This window comes from Balaenoptera physalus (assembly GCF_965194825.1).
Source record: "Balaenoptera physalus genome assembly, chromosome: 17".
Lineage (NCBI taxonomy): Eukaryota > Metazoa > Chordata > Mammalia > Artiodactyla > Balaenopteridae > Balaenoptera > Balaenoptera physalus.
In genome coordinates, this window is record NC_138895.1 from 22,830,835 (window position 1) to 22,854,739 (window position 23,905).

The window sequence follows — 23,905 nt, forward strand, 5'->3', positions numbered from 1 at the left end:
CAAATTTCCAAAGACATTTAGTTCTGGTGAAATGTGTTAGACTGTTAAGCAGAGGTTTTAGCTAGTTTTGAAGTTACCTTCATCCCCAAGAGGTTTTCACGGAAACAGGCCTCCTTCTGTCCTGTATAGGTTCGTTCCCGCCTTAAACTCCCTGATCAAGCATAGTTTTGTCGTTACCTCATCAGCTGCGAGACCTGCATTCTACTTTAGTTCAAGAATGCTCAAATCTGGTGCCAGGGGAGGCCAAGAGTAGCTGAAGATGAAGGGAGGGCTGGCTTTGACCTCTTTTTGGCCCAAGCTTTCATGCTGAGGAAATTGTTTCTAAGTACTGAGAGGAATCTCAGTTCTACAATCCCAGTTAGAAAGTATGGTTTCTGTAGGAAAAAGGTCCCTTAACTCATAAATCTGTGTGTAAAGATAAAGTCTAGGGAATACACTCAGGTAAAGTGTGACAGTAGCGGGTAACAGAGAGGGTGCGGCTCAGGAGTGTGTAGGACGTGGGCTCTGTTTGCTTGTTTGCCTCAAGTCCTCAGAGAGGGACAGACGGGAATTCAGAACTGCACTGACTGAGGGACTGCGGACGGGAACCCTGAGGTGCTGAGATATTCTGAACAGGAGGATAAGGCGTGAGGAAAACAAGGCGGGAATCGAACAAAGGCGCCGTTGGACGGCAGGATGCAAACCGAACCGCTCTAGGATTACTCGGAGGACTACCACGAAAGCCTAGAGCCGGGAGACAGCTGTGCAGCGGCAGCTGGAGGCACTTCACCTCGAGGCCCCGCCCCCCGGAGCTCCGCCCGTTCAGCTCCGGACCAATGGGCGCTCGGAATATTAGCGGGTGGGAGGCGCGGCCGGGTTGCTACAGCCCGAGCTGCGCGGCGGCGGCGGCGGCGGCGGCGGCGGCGGCGGCGGCGGCGGCGGCGGCGGCGGCGGCGGCGGCGGCGGCGGCGGCGGCGGCGGCGGCGGCGGCACGCTGTTGGAGGAGTCTGGCGGAGCTCGAGGCGGTGGCGCCATGGAGTCACTGGAAGGTGAGGAGGTGAAGGGATGCGGGCCGGGCGTCTGGGGGTGGGGTGGCTGTCACGAGGGGCTGCCCTGAACCTCGGTACCGGGGAGGCCAGGGCAGGTCCGGAGAGATGGACCCCGCCGCTCCTCGGAGGCCCGGGGAACAGGCGGGCGTCCTGCAGCCCCAAAGCGGTCGAGCTAATGATCCTCAGGCTGCCCCTCCTCAGACGGTCTTCACCTGATGCTTCCCCACCCCGGGCCTGTTGCTGTCTCTGGTAAACGCCTGCAAATCCCTTCCTACCATTTTCTGGTCTTGCCTGACTCCCTGAGGGTCCTGTTGGTAATCACAGCCTCCGGCCAGATTTTATTTTCCTTGCAAAGTGGACTCTCCGTTAATGTCTACCGTCTCCCCACCGCCAGCCTTTGCTGGAGGCCCGTGGTGTGTCTCCAACCTCGAGCTTCTGATAATTTTCTTGGCCACTTCCCTTGGTTTCCCTAGGTAACCATTTTTCCATTTCTACAGCATCTTCTGTGAGAGGGATGCCAAGAGCATCTCCCAAGGAAGTGTCACTGATCAGCTTTAGAGCCGGGACAATAGATTAACCGCAGGATTTAAGGGTTTATTCACGAGGACTCTGTAAGGAAGAGCCAGCATTGATTCGTTATCTTTAGGTTTATCTTTGTGCTGTAACCACGACTCCAGATTTTGCTTTGTTCCCAATTCTTTCACTTCTCTGTTCTCTTTACCCATTTTATCTTGTGTAATACAACATTCGCTTAGAAACAACAAAGGGGGGAAGAAAACCCATCTAGCATTAGCAACAGCAGTGTCAAAATTCCTTTTCAAATTGTGGTCAATCTTTCTGATGAAGAATAAGCCTGCAGAATTGACAGATCCCGTTGTCTTGATTTAGCCTTGATTTTTTTCCTCCTCTTAATTTACATAGATTCAGGTGGAATTAATAAACACAGGCATTGAGTCCTGTGTATTGTTGCATGCTAGAGAGTAAATTGTTTCAGGTTGTGTTATGAAAGGAAAAGTAATAACTGATGACTGTCTGCAGTGACCTAGGGTCACCAAAATACAAATGCGGTAATGAGTATGATAGTATTTCATGCTTTTGCTCCTAGGCGAAGCTCTCATAGTAAACACCTTGAGGATGATAGATAATCAAGAATTCTGATGATTTTCCACTTGTGAGCTGCTGCAGTGTACTACGATAAATGAAGTTCTTGTTCTTTGCTTAATTTTAGGCAGATCACTCAAGTTTCCATGAAATAGGAATTGTAATGAAAGTATTCCTTACTCAAGATAATTTTGTTTAGAGAACTCCTGGAGGCACTTTTTTTTTAAAAATAAATTTTCAAACGTGGTATTATAGCATAGTGGGTAGGATCATGGGTCCTGGAATTCTCATGAAATTATAATATACATAAAGTGCTTTAGAATAGTTGTTTTTCTGCAGATTTCTATTATTTTATTCAACATTTATAATTGAGGCAAAGATCTTCTGATTTTGCATTTATGTATTCTAAGCATCTAAAACAGTGTCTGACACAGAGTAGGTATTCAATAACTATTTCTTGTTAGATAAATGACTTTGTCTATGAGAGGCTCTGGGGATGCAGAAAAAAATAAAAATTCAAAGCCCTGCTCTCATTGAGCCTACGTTTTAGGGAATCTTATATTTTAGCAGTGCTAAGACATTACTATTGAAATCTTACCAAGGATGCTTTTAAAATATAATGAAAACCTATTATAATACTCAATTACATGGGTGGAGGAAAACATGAATTCTAGTATAATATGGTATGTTATCGTGGGCGTGTTTTAGGGGGCCACCTTGTGATGTTTCATGTTAAACAGTACTTGTTCTTTACTCTTTTTTTTTTAAACAAAATAAGTTGCTGTCATTAACTATGATGTGTTTAATTGTAATGAATTAGGTTAAAATATATGAAATTATTCTTGTAGGCCAAAACAGTTGAATATTCGAAACTTCAAATAGTAATGAAATAAAATTTTTTATTTTAGTAAAATAAAAGCTCTAAGAGTCTTTTGTTGAAGTTAGTGCCTTTCCTTTACTCCTTTTTTAAAATTAGTCCTTGTTAGGTCATACTTTATAAAGATGAACTTTGAGTCTCAAGGTTACCATTCATTAATGCATTCATCTATGCCTTCGTTTAATAAACAGTGATACATTGGTACAGTGATAGTTAAGATAGTTTTTCCCTATTGGAAATTAAAACCTAGCACTTTGAAGATGTCTAATGAACATTATATTACAGCATCCAGTAGAAAATCTTTGTTTGCTTAATATATATCATAGTAATTGAGCAAATATTGTACTGCTTGGCATTAGACCCATGTTTTTAGTTGAAGCCAGTTAGCAGACTAATCTTGATTGTAAAACCAGAAAATATACGGACCCCTGAAAAATTTTATTGAAGATTATCATACTCTTTATTTTTAAAATTACTTGCTTGTAGATCATATATCGCTTACATTATTTTTGGTCTTTCTGGGACTTTTATATTTCCTGGATTGTCAGGAGTTGAGCTGTTAGGTTGAACACTGTATTTCAAAATCTAATATAAATTATTGCTCATGATTTTGTATACTCTGTATCTGAGCACTTCTGCATTGTGTGTGCAATTAGAGTAAAGCCTTTAATTCCTTTTCACCTAAAGCTCGTGCCCTATAGGTATGTCTAAAGGCAATAGAAGTATTTCTGGATTTGGGAGAGTTCAGTCTCTCATAAGCTTTTCATCTGTAAAATGGAGAGATGACAAACCCTAAGCAGATTTTATCCATATTATTTTCATTCCTTTCATAATATCTTGATAAGCGGTTATTAACAAATATGACAGATCAGGCTGCCTATTCCTCTTTTGGACTGCTAAAATTAGTAGATCTTAGTGTACTGCCCTCTAAAACTTGATTAGAAGTCTGATTGCTCTTTTCTAATGTAGCTCTTGATATAGTTGAAGACAGCCATGGTGTCCCATTAGGGTTTTTTGTTTTGTTTTTCCCTAATCTAAGTAATGGTTTAACTGAATAATTCTTCATCTTTATTAATTTATCTAGATTCATTTTTTGTGTGTGTGCTGAATCTGTTGCTAGGTTATTTTAATAGTCAGTGTATTGGACAGGTCTGTGTTTGGATTCTTGCTTTGTTTTGTTTTTTTTTTTAGCTCTGTGATTTGGTTAATCTTAACCTCAGTTTCCTCAGCTATAAAAAATGGAGCTAGTAAATACCAGTCTACCTGAACTATATTAAGAATTTAATGATGAAAACATATATAAAGCATTTGGCAAGCTGCCTAGTACATCGGAGGCCCCCTCCTGTACTTGTTTATTGGATGGATAAAATCACAGGACATGTGTTAGGACCTTGAGAGTGGTTCAGTATAGGTAAAACGTAGCAGGCTTGGAAGGGACTGTGGGCAGTCTCACTAGATAATTATGGCAGCAGGATAGATTGGAGAAGGGAGAGGCTGGAAATATATATATGTGATAAGGATTTGAACTAAGGCAAAAGTAGCAGAAATTAAAAGGGATATAGGTTTAGAAGACATTTCTGAGATGGAAAGATGAAATAGAACTGCTCGAAGTGAGAGGGAAAAGGAATCAAAGATAAAGCAGCTTTCTAGCTTGGACTTAGAGTTAACATTAAGATCTTTAACCAAGAGAAAAACAAGTTTGGAAGATGAGGTAATGATTTTGGCTTTAGAAGTGTTGTGTTTGTATGGTACTTGGGGCATATCTGGTGGAAAAGTTTTATAGCTACTTGTAAATATCTGTCTGGAGTTTTTAGTTTAGTAGTCATCAGCATATAAGTGACAGCAAATGGATGCGTTTGCCCAGGAAAGCTATATTTAACAAAACAAAGAAAAAAACTTGTGAGGGACTGATGCTTTAGGGTTGAGCAAGAAAGGAAGTTGGAGCGGGGAACAGTCTTTAAAAAGGTTTAAAATTGTCAAGAAAGGAAATTGGGGGAGAACAAATATTTATTGAGTAATGAATATGCTAGAAAAAGCCTATAGCACCTGGTATTCCTGGAGATCTAAGTACTAACTAGGTCAAACTCTGCTTAGTTGTGAAATCTGAAACACTTGGGCTTAGGAGAGAGAAATACCATTGAAGCCAAGAGAGAAAGGACTTTAAAGGTAGAAGGGATTGATCAGCAGAGCCTCATGATGTAGAAAGGTCCAGTAAGGTGAGGATTCAAAAGAGGGCTTTCAGTTTGACAATTGATAGATTAACAGCAATCAGTTAGTTGCCTCTGTTTCTTAAGGTCCTTACTCTAATGCGTCATTTTTTTTTTTTTTAAACAGTGAGTCTAAATTACTTTGTTTTCAAATTTCTTCAAACATGAAGGAATTTGAGTCTATGCATTGTTCCCTGAATATAAACTCAGTTGGTGTAATATAAAGTATTAAATGTGAAGTGTTCTCCTTGCCACGCTTTCTAGATAGTATGTAATTTCAGTTTAAAATTTCTCTCTGATTCAGAGGTTATTTATGAGAGTGTTCCTTAACTTCCAAAATGTTAAGATTTTTTTTTTGTTAAGACGTTTTTAGTCATTAGTTTTTATTTACTTCTAATTTTTTGTGTTCTATGAGTAGTCTACCTTTCAAAAAGTTTTAAAAAGTTTTCTTTGTGGTCAAATACACCATCAATTTTTCCATGTTTTATAGTCATACAAAAATGCACACTCTGAGTTGGTAGGAAACAAAGTACATATAATTTTTTTTAAATAAATTTATTTATTTATTTTATTTTTGGCTGCTTTGGGTCTTCGTTGCTGCTCGCGGGCTTTCCCTAGTTGCGGTGAGTGGGGGCTTCTCATTGCGGTGGCTTCTCTTGTTGCGGAGCACGGGCTCTAGGCGCGCCGGCTCCAGTAGTTGTGGCAAGCGGGCTCAGTAGTTGTGACTCGCGGGCTCTAGAGCACATAATGCCTCCTTATTAAAGAAGCTTTCACTGATCTTACCCACTTCTCAAACACACACATAACAAAATATATAAAATGTCAGGTAGTGAAAAAAAGTCATTTTTTTTTTTTTTTTGTCTAAAGAATAGAAGCTCCATAAGATCAGGGTCTTTGTTTTTTTATCACTGTTTGCCTAACTCCTAGAACAGTTCCTGTCTCATGCTAGGTGCTCAATAAATACTTGTTGAATCAACAAATGGGTCTATTTTAATATAGTGTTTAGTCCTGATAAAGCTTGCCTGCAGTTCAGATAGGGGGAGAATGAGAGGTAGAGAGGAGCTAGTCAGTAAATGTAAGCCAGTGTTTCAAAAAATATGATACTCGGGGCATCAGTCCTAAATACCTTTTAGGGGCAGAAAGGATTTCTGTTGGGGAAATAACAGCATACTAAATCTTTCTCTGTCTTTTTTTTTTTTTTTTTTTTTAAGACTTAGGAAGTTCTGTTCTAAGAAAACCTGTTTGTTTAATTTAGCATTTTCCAAACATTTGACCATGAGCAAAGGATTTGAGGGTGATTAGTAGAAGTAGTGGAAATGACTAGTCAGGTTCAGACTGGATAGGAAGGGAAGTGCAGTCAGGAATGGGCTATCAAGAAAATGCAAGTCACTCTGAGATCAAGAAAGTGATTTAGAGGTAGATGGTAGAAGCCTGTGGTTCCAGAGGGAGCTTGTGTATTGTAAGAGTCCAGAGGTGGATCTTTCTAAGTTGTTTTAGCAGTGGTTGTTTTTGCTGAACTGGAGTGCAGGTCTCTAAAGTGGAGTGGAGGGTGCAGGTTGTGTGCTGAGTAGGTTAAGCATGAATGTTGAAACATTGAAATCTAGGATGAGCTGAAAAGGAGTATCTTGTGAGATATTAGAGATTGTTGACCTGGAAGTAATTCGGTTTTAAAAAAAGATTGTAGGAGCAAAGTAGTAAAACAGGTGCCGTGTACTTCAAAAGAGAGGTTTGTTGAGTTTTAAAGGTTGGTTTCAGATAAGCAGTGACCAGTGGTGAAGGAATAGACATGAAACACAGAGCCCAGAATTGTTCTTGATTTCCAAGATTTTTCTTTTGGAAATGTTCTCTACTATTTCTTAAATATATACATTTTAGAATGTCATAACTATTTTAGATAAGAGCATATTATTTCACATCACCTGTATAATAGTATTATATAAAGATACCATTTTAAGTCTTATTATCATGCAGATTTTGAAATTACTCAATACAGTAACTCATAACAGAATCAACAGTATGTACAGGATAAATTTTGTAAGGAGAGGTTGGCTTCTTTAAAGTTTTAGAATATTAAATACTTATTCACTTGGTTCTGTCCAGCAATTTGAGTGCTTCTTTCTACAGTGAATTTCATCTCTCTTTACTGTATTTTTATAAGCCGCACAATTCTCTAGCATTCGCCACTCAGGAGAAAGTAGTGGAGTTTGCCTGCATGCCCTGGAGAGTAGTATTTTTTATTTCATTGGTTGTGAAACATTTTTATATATAACATCTCAGTTGATCCTGTTAAATTTTAAGGTGGATTGAGCGGATGTTATCTTCATTTAACAGATGTTAAACTTAAGGCCACCTATATGATTAGTCATACATTTTCTTGTAGTTCATATAGTGAAAAGTTTTCCAACAAGGAGAGAGACATCATGTTCTTTGCTATAGGTCCTCGCAGATTCTCAGTTCTGTATACAGACAAGTGGAAGTGATTTCCTCAGCATCCTGCACACTACCTGAAACATTCATTCTACCGTCCACAATTGGTCAATTGGTTTAATCCTTCTTGTATGTGACCAACGTTTTTTTTTTTAATATAACATCAGTAAGGGAGGTGTCTTATCATCATTTACTTTTCTTATTAATGTGGTCTTAAGGTAGATTTTATTAAATAAATATGCTGTATTTATTATGGCATAATAGAGGTAGAAGCGGGCCACATAGTTCATTTAATCTAACTTTCTTATTTTATACAAGAGGAATGTGAACCTTAGGTTAAATATCTTGCCCAGCAAGTCATAGCTCTAAGTGACAGAGCTGGGACGTGAATTTAGATAGTATGAGACAAATTCCAGTGCCTTTTCCACTACACTCTCATGTCTTTTAATGAATGCCATTAGAACAAAATGTGGTGGTGTGACTCTAAACCCTAAGCTGCTTATCGTTACCTGTCAGTAGAAGTTCTTTTCAGGGGATGCTGATACCAACACACATGACATATTTTGTGGATTATAGGCCTATACTCTATAAGAGGAAACTGTAAATTTATTTATTTTATTTTGAATAAAGTAATAACTTAAAAAAATTTTTTGTGATAATTGTTTTTAAATGTTTTCTCTTTAATGCTGTTTTCTCTTTTTTATGCCTTGTAGCTATAATAATTTTCTTTTCCTTTAAAGACAATCTGAACATGTTTGATGACTTGTAGGAATTAATCCCAGGAGTTGGATTTTATTTTATGTTAGTATTCTAGTTGCTGTTATATTAAGTTTTAAGCTTTTGTATTAAAAAAAAAGGAAGATGATTTGGCTCTTAGATATAGTGAAGAAGTAAATCATGTAGACTGTTGGCTTTATGAAGCAAAGATTGTGTGACTCCACCCTTCTGTCACTGTTACTTGGTACATGCTTGGCAAGTATTGATAGTAGGTACTCAAGTAGACACACATTATTTCCATGTGTTGAATTGATTTTTCTCAATAGTTACTTTTTTATAAGATTTCGCTTTGTTATCTATTTAACAAGGAAATACTGAAATATACTTTTAAGCAAGTAACATAGTGGTACTTTTCAACATTTCATATGGATAAATTTTTAAATTATTGTTTGGAATTTAAAGGAAGACATGAAAACTATAAATAGGCAAGCCTAATAGATTATGCAGTATGTGGTATCACTTTGACAGTCGTTATGAAGACATTAATATTCATATACCTAATGGATTCCATCCAGCAACTGCTTCAACTTTTTGGATAGTTAATGGAATTAAGTGATCCAGATAAATGAAGTTGCTTTGCTCTCTCTCCCTAAATAACCTCGTCTTTGCTATTGGAAAGGACGAATCAGGCAAATCTTGTTTTGCTTTTGTAGTGTTCACAGCTTACCCACCACCATACAGACTTTGGCCTCCATCTATCTACCACTGAAACAGTGCAGTAGAGTACTTGGAGAATGAGAGAACAAAACAGTTCTTCTGTTACTGTTTGATTGCGTTCCCACCAATGTCTTTTTTGATTCTCCTGATAAGTTTTCTGTGGACTCACTAAATGCCTTGTAACAACACATTACATGAAGTCCATAATCGTACTTTTTTCATGAGTTTGTTACTTCTAAAAGAAAATGTTTTTTTACTTGCCTTTCATATGATAAAAGAATTTTAACACAAATTCAGCAGAAGATACAAGGATATCATTTTTGTCATTTTTATGAAAATTACAGGTATGGAAATAAATTAGGTGTGATGTTTGGCTAGATAATAAAATGACAAATTGACTTAGTTATGTAGGATCCCAAAGAATGTAGTTTCTGTGTGTGTATATGTGATGAAATTTGTTATGTGCAAGTACATGATAGATGCATTAACTTCTGATTTTGTAAAAGTTGCAGCCACTTCTTCCTTGTTTAATCAGTTGTGCCCATAAGGTCAGATTATCTCAATTTGTTGGTCCAGTGAATCTTAACATAATATTATATTTATAAAATAATGAACAATTCACATAATGCGTAGTAACTAGGTAATCTTTTCCTTAAAGCCTAATACTTCTGTTGTCGGGGAGGACAACATTCTTTTTATTCTAGACTCCCTAATCATATCAGGGAGCCACCTCACTGATCTCCAGGGTTATTTCTTACTTTTTTTTTTTTTTTTAGTTTAAAAAAATGTTGTATTGTGGAAAAATAGACATAACATAAAATTTACCTTTTTAACCATTTTTAAGTGTACAATTCAGTGGTATTAAGTACATTCACATTGTTGTGCAACTATCATCACTATCCATCCCCAGAATGTTTTCATCATCCCAAATTGTAGCACCTGTTTTTATCTTATTTTTTTCTTCCAGTTTTATATATATAATTGACATAGAGCACTGTGTAAGGTGTACAGCATACTGATTTGATTTATATGTGTCATGAAATGTTTACCACAATAAATTTAGTGAACATCCATCATCTTATACAGATAAAGGGAAAAAAACTTTTTTTTTCCTTGTGATGAGAAACTCCTAGGATCCCATCTCTTAACTTTATATACAACATAGAACAGTGTTAATTATCTTTATCATATTGTACATTACATCTCTAGTACTTGTTTATCTCATTACTGGAAATTTGTACCTTTTGATGATGTTCATCCAGTTTCCCATCCTCCCCACCCAGGTAGCCACAAATCTGATCTCTTTTTCTATGAGTTTGTTTAGGAAGTATATTTGACTACAAAACTATTTTTGTTCCTGGTACACAATTTAGTAATTCGATGCTTCTCTACATTTCAAAATGATCACCATGGTAAGTCTAGTTATCATCTGTCACCATACAAAGGTATTATTTACTATATTTTCCACACTGTACATTTCATACCTGTGACTCATTTATTTTGTAACTGGAAGTTTGTTTGTCTTAATCTCCCTCACCTATTTCCTCCCCCCCCACCCCCGACCCCTCTCCCTTGGCAACTACCTGTTTGTTCTCTGTGTCTATGACTGTGTTTCTGTTTTAAGTTTGTTCATTTGTTTTTCAGATTCCACATATAAGTGAAATTATACAGTATTTGTCTTTCTCTGTCTTACTTCACGTAGCATAATACCCTCTAGTTCCATCCATTTTGTCACAAATGATAAGATTTCATTTTTTAGGGCTGAGTAGTATTTGTGTGTGCATGTGTGTGCGCGTGTGCCCGCATGTGTTGTCATTTTCTTTATCCATTCCTCTCTGGATGAGCACTGATTCAGTCTTGGGGTATTGTATATTTCTAGGAATTTGTCCATATCTTCTAACTTGTCCATTTTATTGGTGTATAATTGTTCATGGTAATCTCTTATGATCCTTTGTATTTGCATGGTGTTAAGTGTAACTTCTCCACTTCCATTTCTGATTTGTTTTTAATTTGAGCGCTCTCTTTTTTTTCTTGATGAGTTTAGCTGAAGCATTATCAATTTTGTTTAGCTTTTCAAGGAACCAGCTCTTATTTTAATTGACATTTTCTATTATTTTTAGTCTCTATTTTATTTATTTCTGCTATATTCTTTATGATTTCTTCTACTAAATTTGAGTTTTGTTTGTTCTTCTTTCTCTGGTTCCTTTAGGTATAAGGATAGGTTGTTTGTTTGAGATTTTTCCTGTTTCCTGAGGTAGGTTTGTATTGCTATAAACTTCCCTCTTAGAACTGCTTTTGCTGAAACCTATAGATTTTGGTTCATTGAGTTTTTCATTTTCATTTGTCTCCAGTTATTTTTTTGATTTCTTCTTTGATTTCTTCAGTGACCCATTGGTTGTTTAGTTCCACATGTTTATGGGTTTTTTTGCAGTTTTTTTTCCTTGTAGTTGATTTCTGGTCTCATAGCATGTGCCTGAAAAGTTTCTTGATATGATTTCAATCTTCTCAAATTCACTGAGACTTGTTTTGTGGCCTGCCATGTGATCTACTGGAGAATGTTCCATGTGCACTTGAAAAGAATGTGTATTCTGATGTTTTGGATGGAATATTCTATATTTATTAAGACCATTTGGTCTAATGTGTTGTTTAGGGCTAGTGTTTCAGTATTGATTTTCTCTCTGGATGATCTGTTCATTGATGTAAGTGGGGTGTTAAAGTTCCCTACTGTTATTGTGTTGCTGTCCATTTATCCCTTTTTGTTTGTTAATATTTGCTTTATGTCTTTAGGTGCATCTATGTTGAGTGCATATATATTTACAATCGTTATAGCTTTTTCTTGGATTGATCCCTTTATTATTAGGTAAAGTCCTACTTTGTCTCTTGTTACAGTCATTGTTTTAAAGCCTACTTTGTCCAATATAAGTATTGCTACCTTGGTTTTTTTTAAAATTTCCATTTGCATGGAATACCTTTGTCCATTCCCTCACTTTCAGTCTGTGTGTTCCTTTAGATCTGGACTGAATCTCTTGATTAGCATATATACAGGTCTTGTTTTTGTATCCATTGAGCCACCCTGTGTCTTTTGATTGGAGCACTGTGTGTCCATATACACTTTAAGTAATTGTTGATAGGTATGTACTTATTGCCATTTTGTTAATTGTTTTCAAGTTTAGTTTGTAGTTTTGTTGTTGTTGTTATTCCTTTCTTCTTCTTTTGCTCTCATTCCTTGTGATTTGATGACTGTCTTTAATATTATGTTTAGATTTCTTTCAGTTTTTTGTGTTTGTATCTGTTATAGAGTTTTAGCTTGGTTATCAGGAGGTTTATATATAGCAATCAATATATATGTGATTATTTTAAGTTGATGTGATGTCCTCCTAAGTTTGAATGTATTTTAACAACCCTGAGTTTTTACTCCCCTTCTATGTTTAATGTTTTTGACATCATAGTCTACATCTTTTGGGTATTTCTTAACTACTTATTTTGTGTATAGAAGATTTTACTAGTTTTGTCTTTTAACCTTTCTACTAGCTTTATAAGTGGTTGGTCTACTACCTTTACAGTGTATTTGCTTTTACCAATGAGATTTTTCCTTTCATAACTTTCATATTTCTAGTTGTGGCTTTTTCTTTTTCACTTAGAGAAGTGCCTTTTCATTTCTTGTAAAGCTGGTTTTGTGGTACTGAACTTTTTTAGCTTTTAATATTTAAAATTTATTTATTTTATTTTATTTATTTTATTTTTGGCTGTGTTGGGTCTTGCTGCGTGCGGGCTTTTCTCTAGTCATGGTGAGCGGGGGCTACTCTTATTTGTGGTGCACGGGCTTCTCATTGCGGTGGCTTCTCTTGTTGCGGAGCATGGGCTCTAGGCGCACGGGCTTCAGTAGTTGTGGCTTGCGGGCTCTAGAGCACAGATTCAGCAGTTGTGGCACACGGGCTTAGTTGCTCCGCGGCATGTGGGATCTTACTGGACGAGGGCTCAAACCCATGTCCCCTGCATTGGCAGGTGGATTCTTAACCATTGTGCCACCAGGGAAGCCCTTTTTTAGCTTTTGCTTGTCTGCAAGACTCTTTATCTTATCTTTCTGAATGATAGCTTTGCTGGGTAGAGTATTCTTGGTTGTAGGTTTTTTTCCTTTCATCACTTTAAATGTATCATGATATTCTCTTCTGCTCTGCAGGGTTTCTACTGAAAAGTCAGCTAGTAGTCTTACGGAAGTTCCCTTGTATGTAACTAGTTGCTTTTCCCTTGCTGCTTTTAATACTCTGTCTTTAATTTTAGCCATTTTAATTACGATGTTTTTTTGGTGTGGTCGGTTTTCGGTAGATCCCGTTTGGAACTGTCTGTGCTTCTTGGACTTGTATATCTGTTTCCTTTCCCAGGTTAGGGAAGTTTTCAGCCATTATGTCTTCAAATATGTTCTCTGCCTCCCCTTTTCCTTTTGGAACCCCTATAATGCAAATGTTAGTATGCTTCGTGTTGTCTCAAAGGTCCCTTGAACTGTCCTCATTTTTTAAACTCTTTTTTTTTCTCTTCAGCTTGAGTGATTTCTACTACTGTCTTCCAGCTTGCTGAATCCATTCCTCCGTATCATCTAATCTACTGTTGATTCCTTGTAGTATGTTTTTATTTCACTTATTGTTGTCTTCAGCTCTGTTTTGTTCTTCTTTATATTTTATAACTCTTTGTTAAACTTCTTACTGTGTTTTTCCATTCTTCTCCCAAGTTCTTTGAGCATTTTTATGATCATTACCTTGAACTCTTTATTGGGTAAGTTTCTTAGTTCCACTTCACTTAATTCTTCTGGTGTTTTATCTTATTCCTTTTTTTGAAACAAATTCTTCTGTCACCTCATTTGCCTAACTTGCTGTTTTTATTTCTGTGTATTTGGTAGGTTGGTTACATTTCTTGATCTTGTTGAAGTGGTCTTTTATAGGAAAGGTCCTGTGCATCCCAGCAGCTCGCTTCCCTTTGGTCACCAGAGCTTTATGTTCCAGGAATGTCCCCTATGTGGGTTTCATGGCCCTTCTGTTGTGGTGGGCTGATTTCTATTTGTGGTCTAGTAGGCATGGATGGCCCCTGGTCTGATTGGTTGCCAGGCTCTGCCTTTGTGGATGCTGACAGCTGCTGGTAGGTAGGGCCAGGTCACAAGGTGGCTGATTGTGAAGGCTTAGGGGTCCCAAGGCTAGTGCTGGTCCACTGGTGGGCAGAGCTGGATCCTGGTGTGGCTGGCTGAAGGTGTCTCACAGATGGTCTGTCCACTGATCGGCAGCACTGGGGCCAAGGGAGTCCAGTGATTGGTGCCTGCCCATTGGTGGGTGAGGCCAGGTTCTGGAGTTAGTGCCAGCCCTCTGGTGGGTGGAGCTGGGTCCTGGGTTCTCTAGTGGCAGGGCTGGGTCCCTGGGTGGCTGGGGGAATCAAAGTGCCTATAGTCATTGCCAGCCTACTGTTGGGTGAAGCTGTGCCCCCACAGTTAGCTGCTTGTCCTGTGGGTCCCAAGGACTGTTGCAGACTGGCTGGTGGGTAGGGCTGGGTCCTTGCACTACAAAGCTAGAGGGAGGACTCCATAATGTTTCTTGCCAGCACGAGCATTCCTCATGGTAGAATGAGCTCCAAAAAATGGCTGTCATCAGGGTCTGTGTCTCCAGGGTGAGTCCCACATGCCTCCTCCTCTCTGGGATGCTCTCCAAGATCAGCATGTGTGTCTGACCCAAGCCAGTTTAAAATGACTGCTTCTGCCCTGGGTCTTGAAGCATGTAAATTTTCTGTGTGCCCTCTAACAATGGAGTCTTTATTCCCCACAGCCCTCTGGGTCTCCCGAAAGTAAGCCCCCTGGGTCTCATCTTCTCATTGCAGGACCCCCTGGGTTGGGGAGTCCAAAATGGGACTTGGACCCCTTGCTCCTTGGGGAAAACCTCTGCAATTGTGATTATCCTCATGTTTGTGGGTAGCCTACCTGGGGGTGTGGGTCTTGACTGTACCATGTCTCTGCCTCTCTTGTCTCATTGTGGATCCTTCTTTATATCTTTAGTTGTGGAAGATCTTTTCTGCTAGTCTTTAGGTTGTTCTCATCATGATAGTTGCTCTGTAAATAGTTGTAATTTTGTTGTGCCCATGGAAGGAGGTGAGCTCAGGGTTTTCCTACTCATCTTCTCCATTCCACTAGCCACCAATGTTATTTTTTAATGCTTTGAAGATAAATAATGTATTTAACCTTCAGATAAATTTGGTTTTTAAACTTAAGTAATTTACAATAGAGACAGCCTATAAATTAAGAGACTTACGACAAATTGATTTGGTTAAAATAGAAGAAAACCAGATATTTCCAACATTATCAATTTGGTTCTCCTTAAATTATGAATTCTGTATTTGGCATTTGCCTTTTTGACCACTGATAACTTTAAGTCTTCTGCCCATTTTAATTGATGATGTTACTTATTTCAAAATGACACGACATTTTTCACAAGAACTGACAACTTACATATGAAACTAAGTGAAGACATTAAAATTTGGAAGTTTCACAATTTGAGCCACTGAGTATACTGACTACATTCTTTTCGATTTTAGCAAATGGAAGTGTCCAAGTTGGAGAATTGTTACCTTGCAAGATTTGTGGAAGAACATTCTTTGCAGTGGCATTAGTGAGTACCTTTTTCCTTTGGAATTTGGTAGATCTTTAATTGTTTAATACTTCAGGACAATGGAAAGAACCTTTGGAATAATTTAAAGAGATACTGGCTAGTATTCATTGCTCAAGAGTATCAGTTCCATCTTTGTCATTCTTCCAGAGTGCTCTCTTCCCTTCAGAGTTTGATTGGTCTTCAGAACTACTCTCTGTTAAACTATTAAAGTGTTTCTCCCTTTGTGGGACTATTAACAAAAATAAAACCAAAATAAACTCTTAGAAATACTGTTAGAAATAATGTATTTAAAGAAGAAGAAGGCTATGATGTCTGGGATTTTCTTTAAACTTCAGGAAAAAGTTCTGGGGCTGGGATAGATGAAACAAGATTGGTAAAATGTTGGTAATTGTTGAGGCAGGGATGAGTAAATGGAGCTAATTACACTATTCTGTCCATTCTTATGTATGTTTGAAATATTCCAAAGGAAAAAGTATTTTAGTTAAAAGTGCACCTAAAATATATTATGCATTCTTTAGATGCTTAGTATATACAAATAGAAGCACATTTAACTGATTTTAATATAAAATCTCTAGCTAAATAGAGAATAAGAAAGTCAATTAGGGAATGTCAAGAAGTCTAATAAGCTTTTTTCTTTTTTCAATAAAAGGTTTATTACTACAAAAAAAAAAAAGAAGTCAATATGCCTTATGTAACTTCAAATATAAATATGTATTTATTAATATTTTGATGTGGAATAAAGATTTTTCTTTGAAAATGGGTCTGCTGATTAGAGTTTTGCTACATTTTATTTTGCATCCTCTCATTGTTTCCAGTTTTTCTTTAAAGCAGTGAGGAATTAATGACCCACAATGTCCATCTGACTGCAGACTCCTATTAAATATTAACAGCTTTCTTTCTTAAATCTTTCTTGCCCACGCTTAATTCATCAATTTTTTTTGTTGTTATTAATTAACTATTTTTCAAACCATTTTCAAAGCATTAAGCTGAGTTTTCACAGGGAAAAATTTGTCTTTTTTTGGCCCTCATTTATGTATTTATTTAATATTTAATTAAATGATATAATCACGATAACAACTACAATTTGTATACATCAGTTTTGGGAACAGGCACTACAAACTTTTGACATATACAGCGCAATGTGAGAACAGACATCTCTAGAAAGTCGCCCGTTAGCCATCCTTTTTTTTTTTTTTTTAATATTTAAGAGATTTAATTCTAATAGTTACAGTTACTGTGTTTGTTTGTCAGAACGATATCCAAAAACAAGTATGTAAAACAGTTGTGTATTGAAAATATTAGAGGCTCCATAACATTGAATCAGCCAGTTCTGAGGTTCCTATTTTCCCAGATAATGTTTAACAGTTCTGACTTGTTCATTGTTTATCAAAATACAAAAGAAAAAAAGGACATTTAGTATCCTCTGTGTTATTAGTCAACATGTTTTATTTAGGGGAAGGAGAATTATTATTTATCCAGTAGGTTAATTAGAGGTCAGTTAAGAGAGCTTCCATTGTAATGTCTTTAAAATGAATATATGAATGACTGAATGAGCTGGCAGCCATATTAAAACAGCAGCAGCAACAACAAACCCCCATCCCCCCATCCAAAAACTGTAGGAGTGGAACACTAGGTAGCACAAGAAAAATCCTTGGTTAAAAAAAAAAGGTGGAAAATTTGAGTTCCAGAGAGGGGGAAGGGATGATAGTGGAGTAAGGACACAAACCTGACCACCTTGTCCTATATTCTATGTTAACAAACTACTATTTTGTTAACTTGAGTAATCCCAACTATTATTATTATGTTAGCTTTTGTAATCCTAATGCTAATGTGTTTTCCATTTACATTCCTTTTTCTAGTATCTATTTTCAAGTATTTAGTAATAAAGGTAACTTTTTCCCCACTTCAATAGCTTTGACTTGCTTACATTAGTTTCCTTATTCTTAGCAGTGTAAAAACCAGGAGACTATTAAATAACTTTTAAAAAAATTTTGGGAGAGTACTTATCGATACTTTCTTGCTGTGAGAAAGATAATTTGTAATATGTGTTACCTATATTTTTTAACAATTTTAGCTAAAACATTTCTTATTTATGGATTATTATTTATTTCATCTTTCAGGTTTTTAAACTGGTCTCAAATAACAATTTAAAGTTTTATAGTCTTTTTGTAAAAAGGAAATGACATGTTGTATTTCCTCATCTTGACAGAAAAAACATGGACCTATTTGCCAGAAAACTGCCACTAAAAAACGGAAGACTTTTGATTCAAGCAGACAAAGAGCTGAAGGAACTGATATTCCAACAGTAAAGCCTCTTAAACCTAGGGTAATTATATGACCTTGTGAACAGTATGAACCTTGCTGCTACATGTAATGAAAAAATTATAATAATCTGTTATACTAAGATTGAAGAATAAGTAGAATTCTGTGTCATGTTCTCAGTTTAGAAGTAATCAGAAACTTGTTTATTTTGAATTTCAACAAAAGGGAGACCAAAGTACTGTCCAACTATTACAGGGAGGTTTTTGTAGCATTGGAGAGCCAATTGCTTAGCTATAGGCTGGAAATAACTGAGAAGTCCTCGTACATTCATTGTGAGTCATTAATTACTTCAGCTATAATTAGGTTTATGTCTCAATATGTTACACTATTACCAGTAGTGTGATCCCTGTAGTATACAAAAGGAAAGCTGTTAGTTACAAACATCTTAGCATAATAAATATTATCTTGACTGATTGATTTGTCAGCATTTATCATCTTATTATGCTTTCTGGGGAAAAGTTTTATCCGTTGCTCAATTGTTCACATATGGTCATTGTCAGCTTATTTTCTTCTTTGTAACTAAAAGCAATGACTCTCCTATGCTAATCTCTCCTTAATACCACCTGTCATGATATGTTATTTGCTAAGAATAAATCACATAAATGCTTTGTCCGACATAGTTTTAAAGAGTTATTTCAGTGTGATAGTCAAAATTTGAGTACCTGATTTAAATAGGTTTTTGAAACAAACTACTTTCAGTGCTAATAACTTTTCCCAGTGGTACAGGAAAACATTTCCCTATGGGGCAATTAATCTTACTAATAAAATCCTTTGATAACAGAAAAGCCAGTTCATCTTTGTTTTTCAGTTTATGAATATTTAAGGGAAGGATGGAGAAGCTTGAATAAGGTACATAAATTATTATTTAAAGTTTTTCTTGGTAACCTGCCAGATGTATGATTGTATTAGCTTTAATTAGCTTAGATAAATTAATTAAATCTTGGTATAGCATAGTGGGTTTGAAAGCTGGCTCAAGATTCTGACTGCCTGGATTTAACCCTGGCTCTGCTACTTTGTTGTGTTGGGTGAGTTACTTAATCTATACTTCTGTTTGTCTGTAAAATGGAGGTATTAGTGGTAGTATCTATCTTGTGGAATTATTAGGGGAATTAAGTTTATCCATGGTGATCTCTCAGTAAATGTTATTTATCTTGTTTCTTTAAGGGAAGAGGTTTCTATGCTTAAAAAAATTAATCTTTAGGAAAAAGTAAAGTAAAAACCATTACTTTACATTAAGTAGTTTTGTTTTCTTGCTCCTTAAAGTATGGTCCATAGAGCAGTTACATCAGCAGTATTTGGAAACTTGTTAGAAATGCAGAATCTCAGGTCCCACCCAGCATACTGAATTAGAACGTGCATTTTAACAAAATCTTTGGGTGAGTCATATGCATGTTGCTTGGAGAAGCAGTGTGTTAGAAGGTTTTGAACATCATGGTGTAGTTCTCAGTATCTTTACTTGTATCAAGGAACTCCTACAAAGTCACAAGCAGAGCGGAGCAAAGCAAATACAAGCTCCATTTTTGCAGAAAGGCAGGCATAATCCAGGGACTACAAAGTATGTGTTAGAGCTGCCCAGAACAACTGAGATCCAGGAGAAGCTACCCATAGAGGAAGGGCAGGAAGTTGCTGGGGAGCCCATGGCCCAGAATCTGGGAACCTGCCACCTTAAAGGTGAAGGGTCTACTCACCCTTAAAGGTGACTCCTTAAAGATGAGGAGTCTTATCTGGAAGTATATATCTCTTGTTTATCGCAGCCAAGGCAGTAACTGGGGTGAGCTGCAGGAACTTGGAATGAGCCGAAACTGGAATGAGCCTGGCTGAAATTGGACAAAAGCCAGGAGGGAGGAAGTGGGGAGAAGAGGCACAGAGAGTTGAAGAGGCCTGAGCAGAGGCTCTCAGAAAGCACTAATGGAAAAGAAAATACCCTTTCTGAAGGTGAGGGGCCCACTTTAAAAGGGCTGTGTCCTATTTTGCAAGTGGTTAGTGTAAGAACTGAGGGAAGTATGGATGGCAGCAGCAGGCCTCCTGGACACATACTGTTTTAGAGAAGCAGAAGAGGAATGTCTGTGTAATCACACACAGAAGCCTTATTTGTATCTGTATCTGGTACATCAGAGAAGAGAACTGTTTTGTGTAGCCTAGAAAGCTACCCTGGGCCGCTCCTTTCTCCCAGAACCTCTTGTAAATAGCTGTACCTGGAAAACCTAACTCATTCAATGATGGGTAATAAAAAGCATTAGCTAAGCATTAATATAATAATATATATAATAATACTTTGAGAAGAAAAGGTAGACGAGAGCAGCAAAAATTAGTAATACTATGGAGCAGATGAATGTTGTGATCAGGAATCTCACTATAAAGTAAGAAACTCTAAAGAGTCAGTCATCTCAAACCTCTAAATCTGCTTTCATTTAGTTAAGATTTTTGCATCTATATTCATGAGAAAAGTGGCCTGTGATTTTTCTTTTCATCAGTTTTGTTGCTCTCATAGGACTAGTTGCAAGGTTTTTCTCTTGTTTTCTATTTTTGGAAGAGTTTTTAAAAGATTGGTGCTGTTTCTTCCTTAAATGTCTGCAAGTACTCAACAGTAAAGGCATCTGGGCCAGGAGTTTTCTTTGTGGGTCTTTTAATAATAGGTTCATTTTAAAAAATAAAAAAAATAAATATAAGACTAATATAATTTTTCTGTTTCTGGTATCTGTTTTGTGGTGTTTGTCAAGGATATTATCCATTTCATCTTAAATGTCACATGTATTACCATAAAGTTATTTTATAATATCTTCTTTTCTTTCTCATGTTTGTAAGAAGTGTTTTCCATTCCTTGGTAATTTTTGTTTTCTCTTTTTTTCTAGATTAGTCTTGTCTTATTAGTGTTTTTGAAGAACAATCTTTTGATTTTGTTGGCTCAACATAATATTCTTGATTTAAAAAACAAAGACATAATAGGAATAATCAGATATTTCAACATTATGACAAAATAAATTTCTTTGTAGCACACAAGCCAGCATTATGTTTAATGGAAAGATACTTAGAGGTAGTTCCATTAAAGTCAGGAACAAGATTAAGCTCCAACCAATACAGTAAGTGCTAGTCAATAGAGTTAAATAATAAGAAATTAGATGCATAGGAATTGGAAAAGAGGGGGTAAAACTATCATTATTAGGTGATGATATACCTGGAAAACCCAAGAGGATCAACTGAAAAATTACTACAAACAGGAAGAGAAATCAGTGAAGTAATGAGATGTAATGTTAATATACAGAAATTATCAGGTTTCATATTTCAACAAACAACTCCTTGAAATATAAAAATGATTAAAAGACCCTTATAAAAGAACAACACAAAATATAAAATATTTAGGAATAAACCTTATAATAATGAAGGTGCAAGACTTCCACAAAGACTACTTTAAAAAACCACTGAAAGACTCAAACGAACACTTCTTCAAATGGAAATATATCTCATTCTTGGATAGGTAGACTTAGCAAAATAGAGTCCTTAAGTTCCTTAAGTTGTTTATGAACGTAACGTTTAATTTTTCCAGTTAAAATGTAGTTTAAAAAAATAGACAAGCTGAATCTAAAGTTCATATGGAAAAATACACATATAAGAATAACCAGAAAAGATTGAAAGAAAAGCAGAATAAAGTAGGGTTACCTTAGTGGATATTAAAATATTATTATAAAATCTCAATATTTAAAATACAGGTACTGACACACATATAGTCAGAACAGTACAGCAGAGAATTCAGAAATAGACCCAAATGCCAAAGAGAATATGATAAAGGTGTTCTCTCAATTCACTGGGGAGAAAAGTTAATAAAGGATGGTGAGATAACCACATAGCCATGTTAAAAAAGCAGAAAATAGAGTCCATATGTCATAAATCAGGATAAATTCCAAATGAATAAATGATTTAAGAATGGTTCTAGGTAGAAACATGGAAAAATTCTATTTTACCTTAGTGTGAGGTTGGGCCTTGCTAACTGACTGCAGATCTGGAGACTATAAAAGAAGAAGTAAGTTAAACTACATTTAAAAATAGTTCTGCATATCGGAAGACCCTTAAACAAGGTTAAAAGAGATGTATTGTGGGGGAGGGGTGGGGCTAGTCTCCTATAAAGAATTACTAGAAATTGTTAAAAAAAAAAAAGTCCAATAACCCAATAGATACATTGACCAGGCTAATAAACAGTTCACAGAAAAGACAATAGAAATGATTCTTTATGATATGAAAAGATGTTCACTCTCACTCATTATAGGAAAAAAGGCAGTTAAAACCACAGAGAGAACTATTTTTCACCTCTCTAATCAGTTAAAAAACCAGAAGTTTAGTATCATACTATGTTGGAGAAACTATGGGAAAATCAGGAAATACACTCTTAGTGGTGGCTTAAGTGTTTGTAACACCTACAGGAGGCAATTTAGCAGTGTCTGTCACAATTACAATTGTATTTTAAAAATTGCGTATAATTTAGTTGCCTAAAGTTTCTTTTTAAAATATAAATTTGGGAGGGAGATCATTTAAGTAAGGACTCCTGATGAGGGAACATTTAAAATAATATGGCATTTTCTTGAGTTTTATTTTAATTTATTAAAAATTGTTTTGAAACTGTTTTTTGTTTGTCTTTTTAATTTGTTGGCAGCCTGAACCACCAAAGAAGCCATCTAATTGGAGAAGAAAGCATGAAGAGTTCATAGCCACCATAAGAGCAGCTAAAGGCCTTGGTCAGGCCCTTAAAGAGGGTGGCAAACTTCCTCCCCCTCCTCCACCTTCTTATGATCCTGGTATATGTCATATTGTTCACAGAAATTGTTCATGTGGGAAGAAAATATCCATAGTATGGATAGATTTCTTATAAATTTTAAGATATTATTAAACTTAACTTATAATAATTGAACCTAATGAAGCATGATCTTTAAAAGTTTTCCTATAAAGGTGACAATCCAGGCATTTAGGCTTATAAAGACACATCAGTGTTGAACATAGAAGTGCATTATCTTTTTATCTCAATACTTTATAAAGCATTTAATATCATTTAAAAATTATTGTAGTAAATATTAAATGTTAATATTCCAGGAAATATTTTAATCATGGATAATGTCGATTGTAATATAGTCATTCAGTAAGATTCAGATAATTATGTTGCCTGGTTCTTTGGTATCTTCTAATCTGGGAAGGGAAAAAAAAATCATAATTTTGCTTCTAAAAATGTATTGCTCTAGTGGGGTAACCACCATATAGATGGATATACCTAGATTATGCCCTAAATTCATGTATTTTTATATTTTCTTCATTGGGTGGGTAAAAGTTTTTTGTTTATTGTTCCCAAAAGCAAGGCAAGATGCTGGCAACCAAATATGAGATAATTGAGATAATGAAAGATTTAAAATAGCACCGTTGACATTTTGACAGTGGTTAATGGAGTAGCCTCAAGAGGTAGTTATTTTAATATAACAAGTTAGCTGCATTAAAATTGTGTTAGTATTCTAAGTTGGGATTAATTTCTTAGTAAAGAGAAAGTTAGGTATGATCCTTTATAACATTTTATTGTAGAGGAGAGGTTGATAAACAATTTCTATAAAGGACCAATAGTTAATATCTTAGGTTTAGCAGTCCATAAGGTCTCTGTTTCAACTCCTCAACTCTGCCACTGTTGCAAGAAATCAGCCACAGAAAATATGTAAATGAATGAATGTGGCTGTGTTCCAGAAACATGCCGCAGGCAGGCTGGATTTGGCCCATGGGCCCTTGTTTGCCAACTCCTGTTTGAGTCTTAGTAATTAACTTTAATGCTATGAGTATTTCTGGAATGTTCCGTTTGGGTTTGCGTCTCTTCTATTTCTACCTTAATTTTCCCCATGAAGT

At 36.2% G+C, this 23,905-nt stretch overlaps 1 protein-coding gene across 9 annotated transcripts in view; it reads left to right on the forward strand.

Moving 5' to 3' along the window:
* The first annotated feature begins 913 nt into the window (after window positions 1–913).
* The window catches only part of ZC2HC1A (zinc finger C2HC-type containing 1A), an 83,906-nt gene continuing 60,914 nt past the window's right edge, over window positions 914–23,905 (forward strand). For 8 of the 9 annotated variants that reach the window (XM_082432862.1, XM_082432867.1, XM_082432868.1 and 5 more), the window contains exons 1-5: window positions 914–1,028; window positions 10,448–10,486; window positions 15,642–15,715; window positions 17,925–18,041; window positions 22,683–22,824. In XM_082432862.1, the coding sequence (XP_082288988.1) occupies window positions 1,013–1,028; window positions 10,448–10,486; window positions 15,642–15,715; window positions 17,925–18,041; window positions 22,683–22,824 (388 nt within the window). In that variant the 5' untranslated portion in view covers window positions 914–1,012. The remainder of the gene's footprint in view (window positions 1,029–10,447; window positions 10,487–15,641; window positions 15,716–17,924; window positions 18,042–22,682; window positions 22,825–23,905) is intronic. The other variant, XM_082432861.1, reaches the window with a different exon arrangement.